The following is a 27,732-nucleotide window of genomic DNA, read 5'->3' as shown; positions in this document are numbered from 1 at the left end:
ACTTGCTCTGGAGTCAGTACAAAGAAGGTTCACTCGGTTAATCCCGGGGATGAGGGGATGGACATATGAGGAGAGGTTGAGTAGATTGGGACTCTACTCATTGGAGTTCAGAAGAATGAGAGGCGATCTTATTGAAACATATAAGATTGTGAAGGGGTTGGATCGGGTGGATGCGGGGAGGATGTTCCCGATGATGGGTGAAACTAGAACTAGGGGGCATAGTCTTAGAATAAGAGGCTGCTCTTTCAAAACTGAGATGAGGAGGAACTACTTCACTCAGAGGGTGGTAGGTCCATGGAATATGCTGCCCCAAAAAGCTGTAGAAGCTACATCATTACATAAATTTAAAACAGAAATAGACAGTTTCCTAGATGTAAAGGGAATTAAGGGTTACGGGGAGCGGGCAGGAATTTGGACATGAGTCTAGGTTCGGATCGGATATGGCCCTGTGGGTAGCGGAGTGGGCCCAGGGGCCGTGTAGCCTGATCCTGCTCCTATTTCGTGTGTCTAATTCTGTTAGATTCAGGAGATGGTTCTGTGATAGTAGATTGGCGGTTAGGATCAGATCAGCCATGATCTTATTGAATGGCGGAGCAGGCTCAAGGGGCCGATTGGCCTACTCCTGCTCCTATTTCTTATGTTCTTAAAGGTTAATTCTGGACAGGGATCTCGCTAGAGGGATGCAGAGAAAGGGGGAGTAACATAGTCTGCCCACATCCGTGGGGACGGGGCCAGGAGCCATGTGCGGCTTCAGCACCACCTTAAACTGTACCCTTGAAATTTCCAGCGCCCGCCATGAGCCAACGCGAGCAGCACACTGAGGAAAAGGAGAATACTGTGTGACCACCAGTGAATTTCAATACCAGTATGGTAACATCCAGTGCCCAGTGACCAGCTCAAGTCTCTGCTTCCGCCCCCGAGCCCCAACAACGATCGGACATGCAACCATAACCTACCACGGTCACCCTGCGAAAAACGGGTGAGTCCAACTGAGGACCTGAAGGACAGCATGCTCGAATATGTACTCGAGGGGAAGGACATCCCGAAACTATCAGAACACCTGCTGGAACTAAGGAAAGAGGCTAGGGCAATAATTAAGCAGTACCATCGAATTGAACAAGAGGTCAAACAACTGGGGAAGGATGTGGAGGCCAAGCTGGAAGATGCCTCATGGTGGCGGACACTTTGGGACTGGGGTATTAGGGTGGACATTCACCCCTGGATCAGAATTGCATCTCGTGTATTGGTGGTGGTGCAGTTGCTAATTGTCATCATACTTATGTTTGAGTATTGTACTCGATGTAAACGAAGCTGTAAACGAACCATTGCTAAAACCGTTGTTAAAACACAGTATAGATTGGGAGAGAAGCAGGGAATGTTAGAGGTAGTTTAAGTAGCCACACCCGTGCAAATCCAACCACCTGCCTGGCCAGCGGTGATGGGGCGAGGAGCATGGGCAGGTGAAGTTAGTTGGTCATCTTGGGCTAACACCAAGAGCCAAAAGGGGGGACTGAAGGGGTTAAAAGTTAGATTAGCGGCTTAACTGACTAGCTGGCTGATGTAATAAAGGAGACGTCTGGCAGAACAAAGACAGTTACTGACAGTTGGAAAAAGCATATTACACGATGATTGGGGCAAAGAGAAAACCCCCAACAGGATGAGATAGAGGGGGAGACTTGCAGACAGTCAGAGAAGATACGAAAGAACAACAGGGCCATAATATTGGGTGACTTTAGCTATTCCAAGATAGACTGAGAAAAAGGCAATATATGTAGTCAAAGTGGGAATGCTTTTTAGATGGCACCCAAGCCTTCTTCATAAATCAGTATGTTTCTAGTCCAACAAGGATCACTGGATTTATTTCTGGGAGATGAAATAGTGCAAATAATTAATGTGGTAGTAGGAGAACAATAGGGAAATTTTGATCTCAATGTGAAAATAGAAAAGGATAATGAAAAGTCAAAGATAGGAGTACCGAACTAGGAAAAGGCATAGTTCAGTGAGATAAGCAGGGATCTGGCCCAACTTAACGGAGTAGAAACGTTAGTAAACAGGTGACAGATCAGCAGTGGGAAAACTTCAAATTTGAGATGGATAGAGTTCCTTGTAAGGTGAAAAGGGGGTGCATCAAAGTATAGTTACGTGGATAAATAGAGATTAAAACTAAACTGAAACAAAATGGAAGTATATAATAAATATAGTACCTTTTATAAACATATATAAACAGAGGTTTGGCACCACTCAAGGATGAAGAGTAAAATTTAGCTGTCATGAATGATGATATGATATGGATATTAATAACTATTTTGCATTGGTTTTTACCAACAATAGTGGAGATATGAATGTAGATGTGTTAGAAGAGGGCATGGACCAATTGTTAAAGAGATAACAATTGAGGAGGTTTAGGCTCTGAAAAATTTAATAGAACTCCAGGTGGTAAGTCAGCAAGCCCTGAGGTCATGTCCCTGAGACTGTTGAAGGAACTTAGAGATGCTGGCCACAATTTTTAAATCCTCATTGAATATGCAAATTGTACCACGGAGCTGGCAAAACAGCCAACATAACACCTCTGTTCAATAAGAGCGAGAAGGATAAACCAGGTAACTATAGACCAGTTAATCTAATGCCAGTTGTGGAGAACTGAGAGAGTGAATTTTTCAAGATAAAATGAACAAGCATTTAGAAATGCAAAGAATTATCAAGGATAGCCAGCACAGATTTGTTAAACAGCATCTTATCTTTGACAAATGTAATTTTTTTAAAGATGATCAGATAAATAAAGGAATAGAATAAATATAGTGTATATAGATTTTCAGAAGGCATTCAATAAGGTGTTTCAGAGGAGGCTTACTACAAAGATTCAGGTGTATGGTATACAAAAGCAAATGTAGTAGCACGGGTAGAAAGTTGGTTGAAGGATTAATGGGTATTGTTTGGATTAGAAAAGGGTTGGAAATGTTGTAGCCCAAAGGTCAGTACTGGATACACTTCCCTTCTCCAGTTATTTTTGCACTCAGTTATGGAGAACATGATAGTGAGATTTGCTGACTACACAAAAGTAGGGGGTTTGGCAAACAACAAGGTAGATTGTAAAATACTTCAGGAGGACACTGACAGGTTCGTGGAATGGGCAGACAGGTAGGTGATGCAATATTATGTGGATAAATATGTAGTAATATATTTTGACAGGGAAAAGCAAGGAATAGGAATATATATTTACAGAAAAGATGCTAAAGGGTGTGGTTAAACACAGATCTAGGAGTACAAATACATAATTCTTTGAAAGTGTGAGTGCAGGTAGATAAAGCCATAAAAAGGCATTTGGGATTTTATAAATACAGGTATAGATTAATGATAAATCTTCACAATTGTTAGGCCACAGTCAAGACTACTGTGTGCAGTTTTGGGTGCTCTATAACAGAATCATAGAATCATAAAAATTTATGGCACAGGAGGCCATTCGACCCATCATGTCTGTGCCAGAGACAGATAGAAAGAACATTAAAGCTATAGATTTACCAAGATGGTATCAGAGATGAGAAATTATATTTCTGAGTTGAGACTTGAGATATTATCACAATTTCCATTGAAGCAAAAAAAGCCAGGAGTATATTTAATAGAGGTTTTTTAAATTATGAAAGGCTTTGATAGGGTGACTAGGTAAAGATCATTACCTCTGCTTGGAGAGTCAGCAGCAAAGGTTCATTAAGTTAAAATTGTCACCCAGTGAGGAGAGGTTAGGATAAATTTCTTTTTGTAGAGATTTGTTACAGTGTGGATTGCATTGCCACATGGAGTTGCTCACGCAAAGACCATTGCAACTTTTAAGGGAAAAGTTGATAAATATTTGAAGTAGAGGAAAATACACGGGCATGGGGAGACAGGATGGCAGTGGAATTAATTTTGGACTGCTCTAGCAAAGGAGCTAGTCAAATGACCTCCTACTGGAAACTTTCATGGTTCTTTGGTTTCCAGTTTGTTCTCATGGCTGGGAAAATTATATATTGCACAAGGGTGACTATGAAGGGGGCAGGGAAAGGAAGAAAGCAACATTGCCTCTGGAGACCCCCAAGGATCTATTCTTCGTCCCTCTACTTCCTCGATGTACATGCTGCCTCTTCGAGACATCATCCGCAGACACTGGGTCAGCTTCCACATGTATGCTAATAACATCCAGTTTTACCTATTCATCATCCCTTTTGACCTTCCACTGCCTATGAGTTGACAGACTGCTTCTATGACATCTAATCTTGGATGGATTGTAATTACCTCTAGTTAAAACACTGGGAAGATTGAAGTCTTTGGCCCCAATATTTACCGAGGGGTGGGGGTGGGGGGCAGAGGAGTTAGAAGCGAGAATCTCGGAAGTATGGGTTAAAGCTGCAGGGCATGTTTTAATTTTCCCTCCAGATTTCCTGCCCGACAGCCAGCCTGATTGACAGGCTGGCCGCCTGTCGGGCTGCAAAGCCTGCAACAGAAGGACACAGCGGAGTAGCAGGTAGGTCTAGTGGTTACGGGGAGGCAGGGGAGAGGGGTGAGTGAGAGATCGCGCGGGGGGGGGAAAGATGGTGGTTGTGGGCAGGGTAGAGCATGGACGGGGGAGTGGAAAAAAAAATCGGTGGTCGTGGAGGTGGGAGGGGTCAGACAGGTGCAGCGGGGGGGGGGGGGGTGGCGGTCGGCTGGTGGGGAGGTTTACAGGTAAACTTGTTGGGCCTGGAGAAAACACTCCTGCTCCTCATGGCCCACAAGCAGTGCTGTAAAGGTACTTAACTTATGGATACAGCCCTTCTCACCTCCTTTTACCTGCTGGGATTCCCGAGGCCAGGGAAACCCAGCTAACATGAGTTAAAAATAGAACGCTTGTAAAAATGGAGGCACACAGCTTCCTTAAAAGCTTTCAATGACTAACCGCCTCCTGAGAGGGGATTGGTCACCCGCCCCCCGTCCCGTCCCGCCTCCGTTAAAACTGGAAGAGGGCGGGTTTGGTTCGAGTTCGAAATTTGAGGGCGTCTTACCCATTGCCCTCATTGTACACGCTGTTATCACAAAGTCTTACAATGCCCTGTCCTCACAATGACGATCCTTCTGCAGCCACTTTAAGATAACAAACACTCCCCTACTCTTTAATGGTGAACATCAATCCTTTTAAGAGTTGCTGTCTCACCTGCTATTTCACCATCTGGCTAATCACACTATTGGCCCATTTGACTGCGCAGGAGGTGGTGCTAACCTCAAGGATAAAATCAGGGCTAATATGCCTAGTGCGTCTGAAGCGAATTGAGACATTTTTTTCTCCAGTACTTCAGTATATGGACCAATGGACTATACTTGCGAATTAGTCTGCTAGCCATTTTGCTACATGCTGCAATGTAAATGAGAGGTCTTAAAATTATTTCAGGTTTAGGCTAGAGCAAGGTGAAATACAGCATCAGTAGATCTCTGTATAAACAGTAATGGTTCTCCTGCAGTTCTATAGAATATGGGGCTGTCTTGTCTCACTAAAAAATTGATTGTGGCACACTATTACAAAGTTTACCATATTAGCAGCGCGCAGTTGATTATTTAGGCATTTTACAATTGTTGCCGAGCCATTATATTATACTGATATTGTACACTCCACAGCTACATTAGCAAACTTTGACTTAAAATAAAACAGGATGACCTGTATCTATGTAGCACCTCATCAAGTTTCTGAGATACCTCCCAAAGTGATGCATGGACAGTGAATTACTTTGAAGTGCAGTAGTTATTTTAATGTAGGCAAATGCATTGACAATACTGCACAAAGGAAGATGCCACATACAGAAATTAGAGTAATGACCAGTTCATCAGGTAACTTGATGCTAGTTCAAGCTTTACTGTACCATTAAAATAAAGTGTTAATTGCTCTGAGAAATGTTAAAAAAATTCCTGTAACCCAGACATTAGGAACACCTATGACCTACAAGTTAAGTTTTTTTTACATTTTCATACCTGAATGTAGAGCCTAGAGGAGCAGGAGTGCTACTCCTGACCCCACATTAAACCAACCTGATCACCGCCGCTCCCCCCTGGCCTCCTCTCCTGACCCCCGATCCTCCCCACTGTCAGCCAGTGGCTCAGTGGGTAGCACCCTCGCCTTTGAGTCAGAAGGTTGTGGGTTCGAGTCCAACTCCAGCGGCTTGAGCACAAAAATCTAGGCTGACACTCCAGTGCTGAGGGAGTGCTGCACTGTCGGAGGTGCCATCTTTCAGATGAGACGTTAAACCGAGGCCCCGTCTGTTCTCTCAGGTGGACGTAAAAGATCCCACGGCACTATTTCAAAGACGAGCAAGGAGTTAGCCCCAGTGTCCTGACCAATATTTAGCCCTCGATCAACATAAAAAAAACATATTATCTGGTCATTATCACATTGTTGTTTGTGGGAGCTTGCTGTGTGCAAATTGGCTGCTGCATTTCCTACATTACAACAGTGACTACACTTCAAAAAAGTACTTCATTGGCTGTAAAGCGCTTTGGGACGTCCGGTGATCGTGAAAGGCACTATATAAATGCAAGTCTTTCTTTTTTTTCATTCCCATTTTCCTGACCCCTAATCCCCTCCCCCCAGCCTCCTTTCCTGACCCCCAATCCTCCTCCCTGGCCTCCTTGCCTGACCACCAATTCCTCCCCTGCCTCCTCTCCCAACCCCTGAACCTCCCCCGATCCTACCCCTGCTTGGCTCCCACAATCCCCGGCTCCCATGATTCCCAGACCCGGCACTAATCCCAGACCGTAAGCCCGACACTGATCCGACTCCCAACCCATTTACCCGAGAGCCGCTGAGACGCTAGCAGCAGCCCGATCTTGCAGTGCTCTTCACCAGCGGGCTGTTGCGCTTCATAGAAACATAGAAAAATAGTAGCAGGAGTAGGCCATTCGGCCTTTCGAGCCTGCTCCGCCATTCAATATGATCATGGCTGATCCTCTTTCTCAATACCTTCCTCCTTCTTCCTGCTCTCTCCCCATACCCCTTGATGCTTTTTGTGTCTAGAAATCTATCTATCTCCTTCTTAAATATATTCAGTGACTTGGCCTCCACAGCCTTCTGTGGTAGAGAATTCCACAGCCTCACCACCCTCTGAGTGAAGAAATTTCTCCTCATCTCAGTCCTAAATGTCCTGTCCCGCCAGCTCCATTATAATGAGGCCTGAGGCCCAACACCAGGGGCACTTTGGGCCTCACCATTCAGGCGCAGGGTACATACCCTGCGTCCCCCCCTTCCACACACTCAAATATGGGCGTGCCTCAATTTCTAGGCCAATGTCTATTCTTTGTTCTAGCTTGGATGCTGTCTAAATTCAAAGAGTTCACCCAGACATTTTAGATGCAATATTATCCTGGCTTCACTTGGAAGGTTTTTAACTTACTGAACATCTTATGCTTAATGGTTGAGAATCAGTGGTGAAAGATGAAAGGGTTATACGACCGTGGATCTGCCCATCATTCCACCGAGCAAGCAGACAGTTAGAATACACAGAAACATTCGCATTCCTGAGTGCTTCCTCTACTGCAGTTTCTATCACTGAATTGTTAAAACAATTGATGTTGGAACTCGTAGGTGGTTTCACCAAATGTATGAAAGAGCCATCAATTCCAAAAGACAGGATAGTATTCACTGTGATGTAAGCCTCAATTGTGCTCCCATATACAACGATATTGCCTGGAAAAGAGCAATAATTATAATGGATACATTGAAGTTTTTTGGAATATAAGCTTAAGCGGTAATAAAATTACCTTCTTATTTTGAGATATTTTGAAATACACAGTGTCACCCAGCAAAAATAAGATAACATACTGAGGAATACATAGACAGTGCTGTATGGTGTGTGTGCCCTGAATGCAAGAAGTAAAGAAGAGCGTGAAATAAAGCAGGAGAGAAGAAAGAAGTGAAGGAGGAGAGACAGAGAGGAGTGGAGTAGAACAAAGACAGGCAGGCAGACAGAAGTAGAGGATAAAAAGTGGAGGAAGACAGACAGATCTGGAAACAGAGGGAAATAGACAGTAGAGGAGGGGAGGAAAGAGACAAAGTGGAGGAGAAGTTGGCAAAAGACAGAAGTGAAGGTTTTGATTTTAACTCCTCTCGCTTGGAGGAAAAGAGGCAAGGGCGCAGTTAAAATAAGGGCAGCGACCTACCCTATGGGATCCAACTGTTTTTCATGGGATTGGATTTTAACTTGCTGTTTCAGCAGGCACACAGGACACCGACCAGAAGGGAGCAGGGTCCTGCATTAAATATGCAGATTGCGTCCCGGTGATGTCATTGGGTTCCGACTGCAATTTTAGCCCGAGGCTTGAGCAGGCGAGCACTGGTGCCTTAACTGCCAGGCCAAACCTGCTGGGGCTGCATCGAGGGCCAGAAGAGGCCCAGTGAGGCAAGTTGTTTTACAGTTTTTTAGGTTTCCTTGTGGGTTAGGAGGAGCAGAAGTGCTCTTCTGGGCCCCACAAGGAAACCTTGGGCCTCCGCTGCCCAGGGCTTTCCTTATTTCCTCCACCCCCTCTCAACCGCAATCCCTGTCGGAGCACCCTCACAAGAGCATACCTTAGTGCTGGGGGCATTTCCCTCGGGTCCCTGGCGGCAGCCTTCAGCCACCAGAAATCCCGTTCCCACCACAGGCCAGGTCGTGGATCTGGCCGGGTTTGGGTGGGATTCCAACAAGCTCCATTTAAATGAGGATCGGGAGTTCAAATCTCCTGGACCTCATGCTGCAGAGGGCCAGTGGACTTGTCGCTCGCCCTGTCCCCACACATACCATTTCCACCCAGAGTTAAAATCGAGACTGAAGAGTGAGAAACTAAAGTGGAGAAGGAAAGACAGAAGTGGAGAAGTAGCAAGAGAGAGTGAGCGTGTGGGCAAAGAAAAAAAGGAGAGCGATGCAAACAAGTGGAGAGGGAAGGCAAATAAAGAAAGAAAGAGAGAGAGAAAGAATTGAAGCAGTTGAAAGAGATTTTTTGCAGACCGGTACTACTATACTTAACCAGAAAGGTATTAGAGGTAATGGGCGATTTGCATGTGAGTGACAAACAAGCGGGGAGTGGGCAGTGCATGAACAGTAGCCATCCAGAGGAGTCGGTGGAGAACCAATGTGATTTTTTTTGGGTTGTCCCTCATTAGTATGCAGTAGGAAAGCTGCCAGCACAAAACGCACTCCCTACAGGCAACTCACTGATTGAGGGGCAGGAAATTAGGTGATGCGGCCACTTCTTACAGGCCTGCTCAACAGCTTGAAAGGGGGTGTATTTTTTTGAAAAACAGAAAGAAGCAACATTGTGGAGCAGTAAGCAAACATATGTCCCAGCAGGGCCCCAAGGTTTTCCAATGCAGTGGTGGATATGTTGGTAGAGCTAGTTAAAGTCAGGATGGAAGTCCTCTTCTCCATGGATGGCTGATGGGAAACCTGATTGATACAACCTGGCTACAGTGCCATAAGAAATTTAATGATGTCACTTGTAGTGCCAAGTTAAGACTCCCCTTCACATCTCACAGCCCGTCAATGACGCTACCTTTGCCTCAGCACTATCATTTTTTCCCATCCCCACGTCTCATGGCTCTACATAAGTCATCAGGGAAGACATTACTGCATTACCTTTCAGCTTGCACTCACTCTCAAAAGCTGTTTCTGCCCTCACTGCTACTTCTTCCTCATTTCTTCCTGTCATCGTGTACACTATGGTAATCTGCCTCGTCAATGTTGAAAAGCCTTGCCCAGGGAACATATTAACCCACTTTACTTTCCATGCAGGAGAAGCTGGCACGCAGCAGCATAGAAGCAACCAGCACAGGAGGAGGTCCTGCCACTCTTCACATACTGACACCGATGGAAAAAGCTGCCATCAACATTATTGGTAAAGGCAGCATCGGAGATGTCAAGGCTGGAGGCCATGCACAGCAGGGTGTATATGGGCATCTTTCCCTCCTTTTCTCTTTCTAATTAACTCTCCCAATTACACACTCACACAGTCACACACTGAGTATGACAACCTGGTGGTGCATTGCTCCTGCCACTAATCTTAGTGCTCACCCTTGCAACCACATCTTAACCCTTGTCTCTCTCTACTTTTTCTAGGTCAATCAGTTGACTCAATTGCTCCAGTCGGATAACCCTCCAGAAGAAGCACCATCACTTGCTTTTATCCTGCCGAGCACCAGCACAGAAGTTGGCACCCCGTGTGACTTAGATACCGAATTTATTGAGCACAAGTAGGAGTAGGACAGGTGAAGGTGGCAAGGGTGACCGAGGAAAGAGCTCACTGGAGGGCCAGCTCATGTCCTAGCTCTGCTGAAGATGACAGAGATGCAGACTTTAGGGGCCCAGCCTTTAAAAGAAAGATGATTTCTGTGCACAAGCATTTGCTGAATGCATTGGACTGCCTGCGAGGGAGATTACAGAACATGGTGCATAGTATGGCGGAGTCCACTACCAACATGTGTGGGGTTCTCAACGTAGCATCAACATTTTGCAGTTAACCATGTAGAGTGTGGAAGCTGGAGCTGATCATCCCCCACAGGAGTCTGAGATATCAATAATAAGGGCCACGAGGTCGGCTGGTCCATGGTGGGCGACGTCAGTTGCGGGTCCCAATCCCACTGCTGACTCCATCCCACTTTGTGAAATGACTTTCCGTTGATAGGGCTTGTTAAGCCCGCCCAGCACGTTTGCTGGTCCAATTAGAGGAAGCGGGTCTGGTGACGTGATTTCATGACGCATCATCAGCCGGTTCCCTTAAAGTGACCACGGTCGCCTTTATTTTGACATTTGTGCTGTCAGTGTTCTACAGCATTGAAGTGCTGCAAACACTGACAATCACTGCACATAGGTGCAGGGCTGCACCTAGGTTCTCCCATGACTCCCTTCATATGCTTATAAAGGGAGTCAGAGCACACAGGGAGGTCCTCTTCCCTTCTGATGGACGGAAGACACCTCCCCAGGAGACCAACACAGCCTGGTTGCACACTGCACAGGAGGGCACAAGCAGGGATGTGGTCAGGAGGACCTGGGTGCAGTGGCGCAAACCTTTCAATTATCTCATTAGATCACGAAATGTTAGTACAAAGCCACACTCAACCTCATCCTGATGTGCCTCTCATCACATCCCCATCACTCTGCCTTCCCTACCCTACATCCTTACTCACACCAACTTACCTTGCACCTCCACCCATCCCTCTCTATCTACATTATCACAACCCCATCTCACTAGCCACCTCTCACACTCACCCTCATCCTAGTGCAATCATACCAACTAATAACACACAAGGGTAGCCACATGGGTGTTTTATCCAATGTCCATGTAAAGTTTCTGTTAATGTGCTGTCAAACATTGAAACCTTTATTTTCAACACTTTCTGTTCTTGGACAGATTTGTGTGCACGTTTGGAAGTGGCTTAGTGAGTTGCAGTGAATGGTGAGACATAACGGTACCCCCCACAATGGTGGTGAGTGTGAAAGGAATTACTTGGACATTGTAGGGATGCTTTATGGTGTTGATGTGGGGTGATGCCAACCTGGCGCATCATGTGGCAGCCAGGATGTACAGCATCAAGTGAAGTAAATCTGGCCATGGTGAGGCCATCCCTGGCCTCCCAGGCAGCAATGTGCTCGGGTGATTGCAGAGAAGGTTGGTGTTGTTGTTGGTGCTGCTGGTGTCCCTGGTGCTGCTGGTGTTGGGTCTGATCGTGGTGCGATTCTAAGGACCAAGGTGAGACAGTATAAAGGGCACCCATGTTGATGGAATAGATGGCAGGTGAAGTAGAGATGACAGAGCATTCTGTCAATGGTGAGAGAGTTCTTCCAATGAGGTGATATTGGATGGAGACTGGAAAGTGGAAAACCTGCAGAATCTGTGCTGGAAATGGACTGAGATACAGCTTGTGGCTGAGGAAAGTGATGATGTGAGGTGGGAGCTTTTACTGTACATTTGAAGCTGTCAAGTAATCAGTTGGAGCAATGGCCACTGACCTCCCACCTCAGGTTGACAGCCGTGGTCCCTGAACAGCGTGGTTCCCATGGCCATGAAGTTAAAGTGAAAAGGTAAGTTAAAAAAGCCTGTTAAGCATCTGTCAACTAGATGCTCATGACTTTAATTGGGTCGCCCACTGCTGCCCATTGAGTCTGCTTAGTGCTGACAGACCAGGCATTGGGAAAGGTGCGTGGTGGCGGGTTGACAATGGGTTTCCGACTCGCTGTCAAAAAAAAAACACTTTCCCACCCGACCTATCACCGATCATGCCCGCTGACCCCCCGGGAAATTCCAGCCAACATCTCTCAGCGATGCTCATATTGGGCTATGCATGCCAAGTGCTCAACCATCTTATGTACCTTGGACAGGCTGGGAGATCGAATGCATAAGGACTTCAATTGGATGGCATGTTATCTCTCTTGCAGCTCAGTAGAGGTGCTGAGCTTCAGCCCGGTAGTAATGGCAGTCTTGCAATGGAATGGAACATGATGCCATCCCTCATGATGACAACACATCTGGACCCTCATGACCCCCTGATCCAATTCCCACCCTGATCTTAGAAGCCAGATGGCCTAGAATGCTTTGGCAGATGTCGAATTGCTGCAGTCTGCAGCTGGGCTCTCAGGCTCCAGCTCCTAAATTTGTGTAGGCATTTCTGTCACCCTGTAAAATCATAACACTTTTTGGAATTTTTGTGTGCAGCGTGTTCCTGTAGCAGCTGGTGATCCTGCAATGTTAGTTGACCTAAATATCAATATTAGTCTTTGGGCTGGTGCTATTTATTTGACAGTAGAATGACTGGGAGATATGTTGGATATGATAATACAGGGAGCAGGGATTGTTTCAGCTTAAGTACTCTTTAGTAAGCTGCTGCCAAAGAGCTCTGGCTGCAGGGACTCTTTTTGGACCCCTCCCATTTCCTCGCCATTATGTATTTCCTCAGTGTCCTCTCCCTCGTCATGCTGAAGGAACTCCTCCAATGGTGGCTCCATGTGTTTGTCCCCAAAGTTATACAGTATAGACTACAACCCTCCGAGAACTCTGTGTTCCTCCAATTCTGGCCTCTTGTGCAACGCCGACTTCCGTCACCCAACCATTGGCAGTTGTGCCTTCAGCTATCTAGATCCCAAGCTCAGGAATTCTCTTCCTAGATCTCTCCACCTCTCCTCCTTTAAGATGCTCCTTAAAACTTACCTCTTTGGCCAAGCTTTTGGTCAGCTGACCTGTCTCCTTCTTTGGTTTGGTCTCAATTATCTTTATCTAATTATGCTCCTGTGAAATGCCTTGGGACATTTTTCTACTTTTAAAGGTGCTATATAAATGCAAGGTGCCGTTTATACAACCACAATCATATGGGACACTCTTTATGGGCTGTATTGTAGTGGAGTTCTGCAGATGAGTCATGAGCCAAGTGTGCACAGAAAAGCCCTCGTCTGCAAGCTGCCAGCCTCTCACTTGCTGTGCAGGGCAAAGAATGAAGGATGGATAATTGCTATAATATAAAAGCACTGTGGCAGCTGCCAGGAAAGCAGGCAGAGACTTGCATGATGCGTTGCTGGTCATCATACACCAGTTGCATATTAATGAAGTAGAAGCCCTTGAGATTCATGAAGACAGTGGCATCATGTGAAGGAGCTCACAGAGCAAAATGTGTGCAGTCACTGACGCCCTGGACTTGGGAAAATCCTGCAAACTGCACAATCCCTTGAGCCCTATCCTGCTGCTTCCAGATGTCCATAGGGAAAGTTATGAATGTGTTTGTTCTAGCAAAAAAGGAGTCAGTCACCTGCTTAATGCAAGCATGGACTGCAGACTGACTGATGTTGCTGATGCGTCCTGTGGGAGGCTGGAAGGAGCCAGAGGCAAAAAAGTTCAGGGCTGCTGTGACCTAGACTGCAACAGGCAGTGCACTGCTAGTTTTGGTAGTTGGCTACAGATCTTCTTACATAATGTGTTACAACTCTGTCACAATACCCCTAGAGAATCAAAGCTTCCTTATGAGAGCCTAGGCCTATAAACTCTGTCGGAGCACACCTCCTTCTATTAGCTACACCTCTAGCCACAACTCTATTTGCTCCGTAATCCTGCTCCAGTTCCTCCTCTTCCCAGAGTGCGATAGTAGAAGGATCCCCATCAAGAAAGATGTACAATGCCAGAAGCCCCTTAACAGTTAGTAACCTAAATCAACAACTACAAGCACTTTCAAATCACTAATAGTGAAGAAAAAACACAAGCTACTGCAAGAAAATGTCTCCCCAAACTCTACACAGCTTTATCTAAGAGCAGCAAATGGTTGCTTCAAATATATCACTGGAAATGGCCTTCTCTTGATTTGTACCACCCATGGTTGGTGGGCGGGAGCAAAAAGTGATGTTTGTCAGACTGGCAGAGATGAAAATGGTATTGGGGTCTAAATTAATGTCACTTGACACCTATTTGCATGTATTCATGAGCCTCCCACCTGTTTCAGACAGGAGCTCTGGTCACCAGGATTCAAATCCGCCTGAAAATCGTATCGGATGTCAAAGCAGCGGTAAGTTGGTGGGACCAACAGTCATATAACTTTGGTTACTGTTAAGTCCGTGAATGATTGAGACACGGACTAGCAGGAGAGAAACAAAGAGATGTTTACTGGTGGAAGTCCATAACGAATCTAACAAAACAAACGCTCTCTAGCGCCTTTTATACAGGGGTGGTCTGAGACACTGCAGTCTGAGACCAGTTATTCTCTTAAAGGTACATACACAACAATTCCTCCCCTTTTAGATAAACAGTACATAACATTCATTTAACAACTAATGATAACGAATTACAATCACAATTACTGTTGCTAGATACATTGGTTAAGTTTCAGCAATCATAAGTTCAGTCTTTGAGGAGACTTCCTGATTCTGTCTGGATAACGCCTCTTTGGGGTATCAGGTTCTTCTGGCAATGTTGAGTCGGAATCAATGTCATTGTTTGGTTCATCTGCTTCCAATATTACCGGGTCTGCGGTAGCTGCAATTGGAACGTCGATTTCATTACCAGGTGTATCAGATCGTGGTGTGGAGTTGACGTTTTCCAGTGACTCTAGAATCTGGTCAGCATGTCATCTTACAATGCTCTCCCCAACGTCCACGGTATACATGAGAGGTCCTTGTCGTGTACAAATCGTTCCTGGCTGCCATTTCTCAGTGCGGTAGTCCCGGGCCAAAACTGGTTGACCTATCTTAAAACTCCTGGTCGGCCTTTCATTCATATTCTGAAACTGCCTGTTCTCCACATCTCTTCGGACGTTTGGCTTAACCAAATCCAAGCGGCATCGTAGTCTTCGATTGAAGAACATCATGGCTGGAGTTTGGTTGGTAACCGCATGTGTCGCATTCCGGTAGGCAAACAAGAAGTTGTCCACCTTGTGTTGTAGGGGTATATCTTCATTACACATTGCCTTGATAGCCTTCTTGAATGTTTGGACAAACCTCTCGGCCAATCCATTAGTGGCTGGATGATATGGGGCAGATGTGTAATGCTTAACACCATTGTTCTTTAAGAACCTCCGGAACTCTTCAGACACAAACTGTGGTCCATTGTCAGAGCAAATCTGTTCAGGCAGCCCATTCCTGGCGAATATGGTTCGTAAAACTGTGATAGTTTTTTCCGTGGTGGTTGAGGACATTTTTATTACCTCTGGCCACTTTGAATGTGCATCCACCGCAATTAAAAACATCGAGTCCATGAAGGGACCAGCAAAATCAATGTGCACCCTTTGCCATGGAGATGAGGGCCACTCCCATGGATGCAGAGGAGCTTGTGGTGGGGCGTTTTGGACCTTCTGGCATCCTGCACAGCTCTTGGTCATCTCTTCGATTTCTCTATCGATTCCCGGCCACCACACAAATGCTCTGGCTAAGCTCTTCATTTTTACCCCACCCAGATGACCCTCATGAAGCTCATTGAGCACTCTATCCGTCAACTTAGGTGGAATTACTACTTTGGATCCACACATCAAGGTTCCTCTGCACACGGACAGCTGTTCTCTTCTCGGCGAGAATGCTGGCAGCAGTGGTTCGCCATGTGCTGACCATCCCTTCACCGTTAAATCATAGACCCGTGATAGTGTCGGGTCATTCCGTGTTTCCTTTTCTATGTTTGCATTCGTCACAGGGAGACATTCGACTATGGTCGAGTGGAATAACTCCATTGGATCCACTGCAAGGTCTTCTTCTTCCACCGTCGGCAACGGTAGACGTGACAATCCATCAGCATTTCCATGCTGTTTAGTTCCTTTGTACTCGATGTCATATTGGTGTGCCCCTAGGAAAAGGGACCACCTCTGCAGCCGTTGTGCTGTCATTATCGGTACGCCCTTCTGAGGGTTGAAAATGGAGACAAGAGGTTGATGATCGGTTAGTAGAGTAAATTTTTGACCGTGCAGATAGTGATTGAACTTCTTCACCCCCCACACTAGGCTGAGGGCCTCTCTGTCAATCTGGGCGTAGTTACGCTCGGCAGAAGTTAACGAGCGTGACGCAAAAGCTATCGGCCTCTCCGAACCATCAAGGAATTTATGTGACAGTACCGCCCCAATGCCGTAGGGAGACGCATCACACGCCAGCCTGATTGGCAGTGCTGGGTTGTAGTGAGCCAATGCTTCCTTTGAAGTGATTAAGTCCTTACTCTTCTGAAAAGCACGCTTACAATCATCGCTCCATTTCCATGCTACCCCCGTTCGTAGCAGGGCGTTCAGTGGGTGCAGAATTGTCAACAAATTTGGCAAAAACTTATGATAGTAATTCACCAACCCGAGGAATGACCTCAGCTGCGACACATTTTCAGGCGCTGGGGCCTTAACAACCGCTTCAATTTTGTCAGGGGACTTATGTAACCCCTCTTCATCAATCACGTGGCCACAATATATCTGTTTCTTAAAAAATTCGCACTTGGGGCGGTTGGCTCGCAGCCCATGTTCCCGTAGTCTAGTGAGCACCTGTTCTAGGTTGTTAAGGTGTTCACTGTCATCTTCACCTGTCACAAGGATGTCGTCCAAGTAACACTGAGTCCCCGGAATCCCTTGCAGGACTTGTTCGATCGCTCTTTGCCATATCGCCGGAGCCGATGCTACTCCGAATACCAAGCGATGATACTGGTAAAGACCTTTGTGAGTGTTTATCGTGAGATACTTCCTAGAGGACTCTTCAACCTCCATCTGCAAATATGCTTGTGCTAGGTCAATTTTTGTAAAACGCTTCCCTCCAGACAGCGAGGCGAAGATGTCTTCTATCCTTGGAAGAGGATATTGTACTGTGCGAAGGACAGGGTTCACCGTCAGCTTGAAATCCCCACAGATGCGAATCTTCCTTGGCTCTCCGGACTTATTGGTTAACGTTTTCTTCATGACAGGAACGATGGGTGTCGCCCACTCGCTCCAGTCGACCTTAGACAACACACCCGCCTTCTCCAGATTCTCCAGCTCTGCCTCGACGGCTGGGCGAATTGCATATGGTACCGGTCTCGCTTTGAAAAACTTGGGAACTGCATTCTCTTCTATTTTTATCGAGGCGGTTACGCCTTTAAGCGTGCCTAGTTCTTGTTGAAATACCTCTTTGGCGTTAGCTAAGATTGTTGACAATCGTCCAGGAGTGACGTCTTCATCTTTTTTACCGTCCACCGCCATTGCATGAATGGAATGCCAATCTAAGTTTATCTTCCTGATCCATTCCCGTCCCAATAACGGTGGTCCACCATTTGGCAGTATGTAGAGATACAATTTCCGTATTTTCTTGCCATTGTATTCGACAGGCACCCTTATTTTTCCTCTGGGGTATACTTTTAGCCCCGTATACGTCGTCAAGATGATGGATGTCTATCTCAAGGGTATGTGTGAAAATAGCCGCTCGTAGTCTCGTCGATTCATGACGGTTAGCGCTGATCCTGTATCCAATTCCATTTTAACTTGGGACCCTGCTATCGTGAGAGTGACCCAAATGGTTCGGTGATCCTCTTTTGCGATTACATTGTGAAGTTTGAGACAGCTTAGTCTTCTGTTTCCGGATTCACTATCGCTCATCTGGTCTTCGGAACTACTGTCCGTCATCTTTTGTACTTTCTTGTACGGTTCCTTAGTAGCCTTTTTGTTGTCGCTGGTCTTCTTCCCAGACCTACAAACTCGTGCAATGTGTCCAATCTTTCCGCATTGTCTGCATATTTTGTCTTTGGACCAGCAGTCCTTCTGGTCATGGTTAGTTCTGCCGCAGCGATAACATTTTGCAAATCCCCGTGTCATTTCGTGGGTGCCGTATTCCTGTGGTTTTTGTTGAATTTCTGCAGCTCCCCTGGCTGCTGCTTCATACGATATTGCCACGCTGAAAGCCTTATCTAGCGTCAGCTCTTTTTCTGCGAGTAACTTCTTCTGTGTTCCTTCACTCAGGAGTCCACAGACAAATTTGTCCCGTAGGGTATCTGCCAGTCCTGCTCTGAACTGGCAGTGCTTTGATAGCTTGCATAGTTCCGTAAGATACTCAGCATTGCTCTCATCTTTGTGCTGAGTTCTCCTGTGGAATTTAAATCTTTCTGCTATCAACAGCGGTGCAGGGTTTAAGTGCTCCTGTAGAACAGCAACAATTTCGTTAAAACTCTTCGCCTTCGGTTTGGCTGGAGTAATCAAGTCCCGCAATAGGCCGTACGTTCTAGCGCCCATTAAGTTTAACAATACCGATGCCTTTTTCCCCTCCGCTATATCGTTTGCCTCGAAATATACCTCGACTCTTTCCACATACGTGGTCCAGTCCTCTAATGTATTATCAAAAGCAGTGATACAGCCAGTCTTCGGCATCTTGCAAATCTAAAATGGCGCCTCCCGCGCTTTGCCTTCTTCTCCGATTTAACAAAATGGCGCCTCCCGCGCTTTTCCTTCTTCCCCGCTGTTGTTAGCGCTGCTTTCCACGGTTTCTTGCGCGTATTCTTTTTCTTTTATTATTTTCCCGTCGTGGAGCGAACCCTCTGGGACACTTCCCTCCCTCTTCTGAGGTCCGAACGCTGCCCAGCTTCGAAACACCGGCCGCGCCCTGTATGCTCCACCCTCTCTCTCCTTGCTTCCCGACTCGCTGCCCAGCCCCGTTGAAAGGCCACCCGATCGAGCCTCAGCCCGCCGCAGCCCAGGAAGGATCAGAGCACTACCTGCCACCAGCCCGATTAGCTGGGAAACCACGGACCGAAGAACCCAGCCTGGCTCTGGACAGTCTCTCCTGCAAGTTTTGAAATCGATGATTGACGGTCGACGCCCGTTTCTCGAGTTTCAATGGCCTATTTTTTTTCTTTTTTTTTCTTCTGGCTCCGACCTTCAACACGTCGTCGGAGCTGCTGCTGAGTTGCAGGTAAGTTCGTTTCTAACTCGTCGCCAGTGTTAAGTCCGTGAATGATTGAGACACGGACTAGCAGGAGAGAAACAAAGAGATGTTTACTGGTGGAAGTCCATAACGAATCTAACAAAACAGAGGCTCTCTAGCGCCTTTTATACAGGGATGGTCACTGCCGGTACTGCAGTCTGAGACCAGTTATTCTCTTAAAGGTACATACACAACAGTTACGTTACCATGTTGTGTAAATGGAGTGATAGCTAAACAGAAGTGTCCCCCCTCCGTCTCCCCACGAGAGTTTTTTGATGAGGCTCAACCCAAAAAAGACTGAGAAAGTCCGAATTTGTTTTTGGTGATATTTAGTGTCAAGAATGGGTACTTTGCTTGAGTGTGCTGCAAATGAGGGCGCACTTGAAAACATAAAAACTAAATATTTTGCTCCAGAGCTTCCTAAGATGTTGCTCCAACAAAATTATGTATACCCACCCCGACCATTCCCAAAAGGTGTGGTGACCACACTTCAATTGTGCTCCCCACTCTCTGGCCCAGTTCCCATCTAAACATATCTTCACAGCCTCTTGTGTTGAATGTTCTGTGCCTTCTCTTACATCCTTGCTCAATACATCTGATTCTCAACATTGTTGCCATCTGCTATGGCATCTCTATTGTACTCTCTGGCAGCATCTGTGCTCTACTCGCAGGACTGGCCACCCCAGTCCTAAACTTGTAATTGTGAGAAGCGCCTATGCACAATACCTGGCCATATATCTTGGGTTGCTTCCATTACTCCCCTTATGGTTTCCAAATCCACTCGGACTCTCTGCTTCCTCCACAGTGCTTTCTTAACCCAGATCTGCTTATGTGCACGTACCCCAGTAATTCCATACTCCTTCCCACCTGACTCCATGTCCCAACTAATCCCACAGTCCAACCCCTCAGTCAACCCAACTCTGTTCCAGCTGATCCCACAGTCCAGCATTTAGTTCCCAACCTGACTGCCCATGAGCCATAGCGTCGCTGTCAGGTTCTGGAAGATCCAACTTAAGCCCTCCCAGTATTCAGATTATCACTTGAGTGCTCCCTCTTCTTCCAGGCACCAGTCCCCTTTCTCCCAGTCTTCCCAAGCCTCACAACCCACCACATGACTACTCCCAAAGCCTTATAGCCTACCCCGCGAGTATTCCCATGCCTCAGCACCCCCACACCCATGGATAATGCTAGGGCCCAGTCACCCACAATGTGCTCCCAGGTGAAGACTACAACCCCAAGTGTTCCCATACTCCAACCGCGCACATTACATACCACACAGTTACTGCCAGGTTCGGCCCTTCCCCAATCAATCTCTCTTATGCTAGACATCACAATGGAAAAAGTATGTGACAGCTGGAGAGAGGGCAAAAAAAGAGACCAAGGAAAGAGAGAAAGTTAGCAAAAGGAATTAGAGAGTGAGAAAACAGTTACAGGAAGAGAAATAATTATTTTTGTCTGTAAGCAATGCTTCAGTATATTAACTATATTATAATACATTGTGTGTTATATGGTGGAATGTTCCTGCCATTATAAAATAGCGTATCCTGCGATTCACTAAGAACAATGCAACATGAGATCTGCTAGTATCTGTAATAATCAATATGACTAATAATATAAGACAGGACAAGGATCAGGAAGTCAAATGTTAGATTTCTGTTCAATAATCCAGTTGATTAACAACAGTAATCTATCAACAAGCAGAGAGTAGTGCCGGCAATTGCCATGTCATAAGTGACAATCAGTGTACTATAAACGCTTAATAGTGTAATTCGATGTGTCAAAGTTCTAAAATAAAAGATCCTGCAAACATTAACAGGTTTTCTTAAAATGCTTTCCTGACTAAGACTGTAGGCACATTACATTAATCCAAAAGGAACCTGGCAGATTGTATTTAAGTTATTCATATGTGGCTAATATGAGGACCAATTATAAGAATTAAATTACATTCATTGCCAGACTTGGATTTGTGTAAGCATTGAAAATGTATCTTCCTTCTTAGTCTCCTAATTAAGGAGAATCATTTGAATTTTTCAAATGAATATAAGGTAATTACAATATATCTTTGATAATTAAATTAACAGTTAATTACATAATTAAATGGGCTTACATGTGTATTCTTCAGTATATCCACTCTAAACAACACTGCAAATTACAGTTAATTAAAATATATGAAGCTTTTGGAAAACAAGGTACTATGCCTAAAATGCCAAATAAATTCTGCAGAGTTGGGAGAAAAAGCTAGATGAAGTAAAATGTCATTAAACTTAATTATACTTAATTACATCATACTGGCTGCCAGAAAATAGAGCACATCTTAAAATGTCTTGGGGGAAAAATTCAGTATCGCCCCGTTTGGGGCGCCATTATCGGCCGGGCGCAAAGTTTAGCACCTGGCGCTAATTATCGCCTCCGACGGCAAACTTGGCTTTTATCGCCCCTGGAGGTGATTGGAGCACTAAATCAGGTGCTTCACACCTGTCTTAAGGTGCAAAGGCCGAGGAGCGAGGCGCTAACCTCAGAGCACTGGCGAGGCAAAGAAGGGCAAATCAAAATGAACCTGCAAAGTGCTGCTCAGTACCCAAAACTCCTTAACACAGCGTTGAATCTCTCCAGAAATCTCTCTCTCTCTCTCAGAATGCGTGGTGCAAAAATGTCACCAACAAAAAAAGGCAGGAAGCGGTCGCCTTTAAATAGTGCTCCCCAGTCCCTTTCTGACTGCAAAACGCTCCCCTCAACCTGTTGTTGCTAGCGGCAGGCGGTAAGACAGGGGGCGCCAATCAATATCCGGTCCGGGGCGCTACCGGGGCGTTGCGCACTCGACTGTCGTCACGATCTGCTAGCGCAGGAGATCGTGGCAGTAGTGTTTAGTGCCGCCACAATATGTCTAGTTAATTTCGCGAGCAGCGCAAACATTGCTGCGTCCGGGCGCTAGTTGCTTTGTGCCCCATTAGCACCCTCTTAAGGCGCAAACAAGTGAATTTTTCCCCCCTTGTGTCTGTTATGTGCCTCAAGTCTGTTGTATGTTGAATATTTACATCGAGCCATTGGTCAATTTTCTTATCACTGGCAATTGGCTATTTTCTACTTTAATTATTTTCCAGTCATGTTACAAAAAACTTTTCTTCCTAATTTCAATTTTTTCTTCAACCAAAGTCCACCAAAATATAGTTTTTAAGATACAGCCATTATGGGGCTTGATAGGGTAGATGTAGAGAATATGTTTCCGCTTGTGGAGGAGTCCAAAACTATAGGCCATAAATATAAGATAGTCACAAATAAATACAATAAGGAATTCAGGAGAAACTTCTTTACCCAGGGAGTGGTTAGAACGTGGAAATAGTTACCACATGGAGTAGTTGAGAAGAGCATAGATGCATATAAGGGGAAGCTAATTAAGTATATGAGGGAGAAAGGAATAAAAGGATATGCTGATAGGGTGAGATGAAGAGGGGTGGGAGGAGGATCGGGTGGAGCATAAACCAGTTGAGCCAAATGGCCTGTTTCTGTGCTGTAAATTGTATGTAATTATATGATAGTACCTCATCCTCTCCACTAAATACCCCTAAAAATAACATTTCTCATATAAGAAACATTAAAAAAATGACAAAGAAAATCACAACTTACCCATAAACCTGGATCCAACAAATTTGCAGCCTTTTCCACAACCAGCAGGACTTTGAACATCTATGCCCTCCCCCACCCACCCAGAGTTCACAAACTCCATCTGGCTAGCTGATTCCACATTTGAAGGTCCCGGCAGAAACAAAATGCACAAGTGCAGGTGTTTGTCTCCAGTATAAAAGAATACAGTTACAAGTAGCTATCACGCAGCATTCCCTGCTACCCCAGTATGTGCATGCACAGGGATCCATCTCTATTTATTTCAGGCAGACATTGGGAGGAGGCAGAGAAATTAGAGCAGTTGACTGAAAATGTGCATATTTGGTGGTGAAAAAAATGCCTCAGGTGGGTGCTATAGATGCAGAGAGGATTTTCTGGTTTCATTTTAATTTAATTGCACTTGAACAGCTGGGCCAGGTGGGACTGCAGGATGGAATGAAGAAAGAGCAGCAAAAAGTTAGAGTCAGGTAGAGGCTTAGGGAATAGAGGGAGACATGGACTGAACACATAGGATTAGAGGAAGAGCTAGAAAGTATGACAGAAGCTAGAGAATGAGAAATAGAGGCCGGAATTTTCTGCACCTGGGAGAGTTGGGTTGAGGCGGTCGGCGTGGCAGGTTGCGACCCCTTTGCTGCTTCCATCCCGCTGCAGAAAACGACTTTGCAATAACGGGGCCTATTAAGCCCGTCCTGCGTGTTACCTGGCCCAGTTAAATGGTGCGGGTGTGATGACGTCATCCATGACGTGTTTTCAGCCGGTATATTTAAAGGAGCAATGGCCACATTGCATTTGAAGGTTCATCTAGGTTTCTGCAGGCAGCACACTGGAGGTTTCCATTGCTCCAAACATTTGGAGAGATGGCTGCTCAGAGGCAGAGGGCTGCACCCAGGTTCTCCGATGACTCCCTCCATATCCTGAGTGCAGTGCCGCAAATGTTTCAATGATCTCATTAGAGCTGGAAAGGCGAGTTCAAAGCCACACTCAACTTCATCCTGTTGTGCCTCTCATCACATCCCCATCACTTTGCCTTCCCAACCCTACTCCTGCACATTTTTAGAAACATAGAAAAATAGGAGCAGGAGTAGGCCATTCAGCCCTTCGAGTCTGCTCCGCCATTCAATATGATCATGGCTGATCCTCCATCTCAATACCATATTCCCGCTCTCTCCCCATATCCCTTGATGCCTTTTGTGTCTAGAAATCTATTTATCTCCTTCTTAAATATATTCAGTGACTTGGCCTCCACAGCCTTCTGTGGTAGAGAATTCCACAGGTTCACCACCTTCCGAGTGAAAAAATTTCTCCTCATCTCAGTCCTAAATGTCCTACCCCGTTTCCTCAGACTGTGACCCCTCGTTCTAGACCCCCAAGCCAGGGGAAACACCCTCCCTGCATCCAGTCTGTCTAGCCCTGTCAGAATTTTATACGTTTCAATGAGATCCGCTCTCATTCTTCTAAACTCTAGTGAATAGGCCTAGTCGACCCAATCTCTCCTCAAACGACAGTCCTGCCATCCCAGGAATCAGTCTGGTGAACCTTCACTGCACTCCCTCTATGGCAAGTATATCCTTGCTTAGGTAAGGAGACCAAAACTGCACACAGTACTCCAGGTGTGGTCTCACCAAGGCCCTGTATAACTGTAGTAAAACATCCTTGCTCCTGTACTCAAATCCTCTTGCAATGAAGGCCAACATACCATTTGCCTTCCTAACTGCTTGCTGCACCTGCATGTTTGCTTTCAGTGACTGGTGTATAAGGACACCCAAGTCCCTCTGTACATCAACATTTCCCAATCTATCACTATTTAAATAATACTCTGTGGCGGATCGCCACCTAAACGGGCGCAATCCACTTTTCCGTCTGTGGACAATAAATCGGGCACCTTGCCTTTAAGAAGCATGCTGCCTTTAAGGCATGACAAAGGAGCGGGCGTCGCCCACAGTGTGTACACAAAAGCGCGGGCGTCGCCCTCATTCTGTTTTCGGGTTTAGCAGAGAGAAGAGCTGGGGCAGCCATCTCTCAAGAGAATGTAATAAAAAGCCATGTGTTCCTCAGATCGGTTCGGCCTCCATTCGTGTTCCGCGGCAGCCTCAACATTGGTGACCCCGACGCTCAGAACGTATTCCGAGCACTGCAATGGCGGACACGAACGCAGTTTCCGTGAAACTGCCGGAGTTTTGGGAAAACCAGCCCGAAGCCTGGTTCCTCCAAGCTGAGTCCCGATTCCGGCTGCGACACATCACCACAGATGGGACGAAGTATGACTACCTCGTCGCATCACTCGGTAGCTCCACAGTCACGAAGGTCTGGATAGCGCTGCAGAACTCACCAGAGGAGGGCAAGTATGCACATCTTAAGGCCTCGCTCCTTAAAAAATTTACGACCTCGACATACCAGCGAAACTGCCGCCTCCTCGACCTTCCAGGCCTCGGTGACGCCTCACCGTTAGACCTCCTCTCCCACATGCTCTCACTCACCGACGAGTGCCCACCCAGGTCCCTCTTCCGCACGCTGTTCATCCGCCAGCTACCTCCCAGCATCCGCCCAGCGATCGTGGCGTCCGGCCTCACGGACCTAGAAGCCCTGGCCAACGAGGCCGACAAGCTGCTGTCCACTCACTCCAGCCGTGACGTCGCTCCGGACCTGGCAGCCACAGCCTGGGCGTGCCCCTCACCGGCCACCACGCAGCCACAAGGCCCAGCCACGGGGCCCACGGGGCCTTCGCGCCCCACAAACCCGGGCTACTGTTACTACCACGCACGGTTCGGCGCCAGGGCACAACGGTGCACACCTCCCTGCTCCTTCAAGTCCGTCCCCGTACCAGCCCCCGCGATGGCCGTGGGCCACGCGGGCTCCCTGCTGTATGTCACGGATGACAAAACCGGCCGCCGGTTCCTGTGCGACACTGGAGCTCAGCACAGCATCATCCCGGCCTCCGCCCTCGACATCCAAAAGGGCGAACAAGGACAGGCGCTGGCTGCCACTAACGGCTCGGACATCCGGATGTACGGCACCCGCACAGTCACCCTCGACCTCGCTGGTCGCCGCTACCGATGGGAGTTCATCACTGCCAAGGTACTCTCCCCTCTCATCAGCGCAGATTTCCTGTGCGCCCACGGCCTACTGGTAGACATCCCTCGACACCGCCTCATGGACATGAACACCATGTCCCCCATCCTGGGCGCCATGGTCCCCCGTCAACCCGCCGACATGGCGTCACAGTGCCACGCCCGGGCCACCGATGACTACTCGGCACTCCTGGCCGAATTCCCGGCCCTCACCAACCCGACCGTCGCCGCGGAGGTCGCCAAACACGGGGTGGAACACTTCATCCCCACCACAGGCCCCCCAGTGTACGCCTGCGCCCGCAGGCTGGACCCGGCCAAACTGGAGATCGCGCGGACCGAGTTTGCCACGATGGAACAGCTCGGCATCATCCGCCGCTCCAACAGTCTCTGGGCCTCCCCACTCCACATCGCCCCCAAACCAGGCGGGGGTTGGCGCCCCTGCGGAGATTACCGCCACCTTAACGACGCCACCACCCCTGATCGGTACCCCGTGCCACACATTCAGGACTTCTCGGCTAGACTGGCCGGCCGCTCAGTCTTTTCCAAAGTCGACCTGGTGCGCGGCTACCACCAAGTCCCCGTCCACCCCGCGGACGTCCCCAAGACGGCCGTAATCACCCCCTTCGGGCTTTTCGAGTTCCTGCGGATGCCCTTCGGCCTCAAAAACGCGGCCCAGGCATTCCAACGGCTCATGGACTCGGTCCTTCGGGACCTGAAGTTCCTGTTCGTCTACCTGGACGACATCCTAGTAGCCAGTTCCTCCAAGCAGGAACACCTCGAACACCTTCGCATCCTGTTCGGGCGCCTCAGCGACCACGGGCTCATCCTCAGCCCAGCCAAGTGCCAGTTCGGCCTGGACAAGATCGACTTCCTCGGCCACCACATCACCCATGCTGGGGCCATTCCCCTGCCCACCAAGGTGCAGGCCGTCCAGCAATTTCCCCGCCCCACCACCATCAAAGGACTCCAGGAGTTCCTCGGGATGGTGAATTTCTACAACCGCTTCATCCCCAAAGCGGCGTCCCTCATGAGGCCCCTGTATGAAGCCCTCCGGGGCAGGAGCGGCAAGATGGCGGTCGAATGGACGGCAGACGTATCAGCCACCTTCAACTCCACCAAGACCGCGCTCGCCGACGCCACCCTGCTCGCGCACCCACAGCCCAATGCCAGAGTAGTGCTCACCACGGACGCCTCCGACCACGCGGTCGGCGCCGTGAACGAGCAGTAGGTCGACGGCGCCTGGCAACCACTTGCCTTCTTCAGCCGCCAACTACGCCCCCCGGAGGTCAAGTACAGCACCTTCGACCGCGAGCTCCTCGCGCTGCACCTGGCGGTCCGCCATTTTCGGTTTTTGCTGGAGGGCCACCCCTTCACTGCGTTTGTCGACCACAAACCCCTGACATTCGCAATGGCAAAGACAACCGACCCCTGGTCCGCCAGGCAGCAGCGCCAGCTCGCAGCAGTGTCCGAGTTCACCACGGACATCCAACACGTCTCCGGCCGAGACAACGTGGTAGCCGACTGCCTCTCCCGCCCCGCCATCCACGCCGCACACCTGGCAGTCGACTACACTCAACTCGCAGCAGACCAGCTCACGGACCCTGATCTGCTCTCCGCACCTACCAACCTACCAGGGCTACGCCTGGCCGACGTCGCCTGCGGCCCGACCGCAGTCACGGTCAAGTGCGACATATCCCTAT

The 27,732-nt window shown here is 47.6% G+C and overlaps 1 protein-coding gene across 11 annotated transcripts in view; it reads right to left on the bottom strand.

Moving 5' to 3' along the window:
* cfap61 (cilia and flagella associated protein 61) overlaps positions 1 to 27,732 on the bottom strand; it is a 383,529-nt gene that overhangs the window by 106,455 nt on the left and 249,342 nt on the right. For 8 of the 11 annotated variants that reach the window (XM_085981775.1, XM_085981777.1, XM_085981776.1 and 5 more), the window contains one exon: positions 7,389 to 7,681. The exons of 2 other annotated variants lie outside the window; for them this stretch is intronic. In XM_085981775.1, coding sequence (XP_085837901.1) covers positions 7,389 to 7,681 — 293 coding nt within the window. Of the gene's footprint in view, positions 1 to 7,388; positions 7,682 to 20,477; positions 20,697 to 27,732 lie in introns of those variants that run through there. One more of the 11 variants, XM_085981783.1, reaches the window with a different exon arrangement.

This window comes from Somniosus microcephalus, chromosome 3, assembly GCF_052327205.1.
Source record: "Somniosus microcephalus isolate GS21.2 chromosome 3, FLI_Smic_1.0, whole genome shotgun sequence".
NCBI lineage: Eukaryota > Metazoa > Chordata > Chondrichthyes > Squaliformes > Somniosidae > Somniosus > Somniosus microcephalus.
This window is presented reverse-complemented; position numbering and strand designations above follow the sequence as displayed.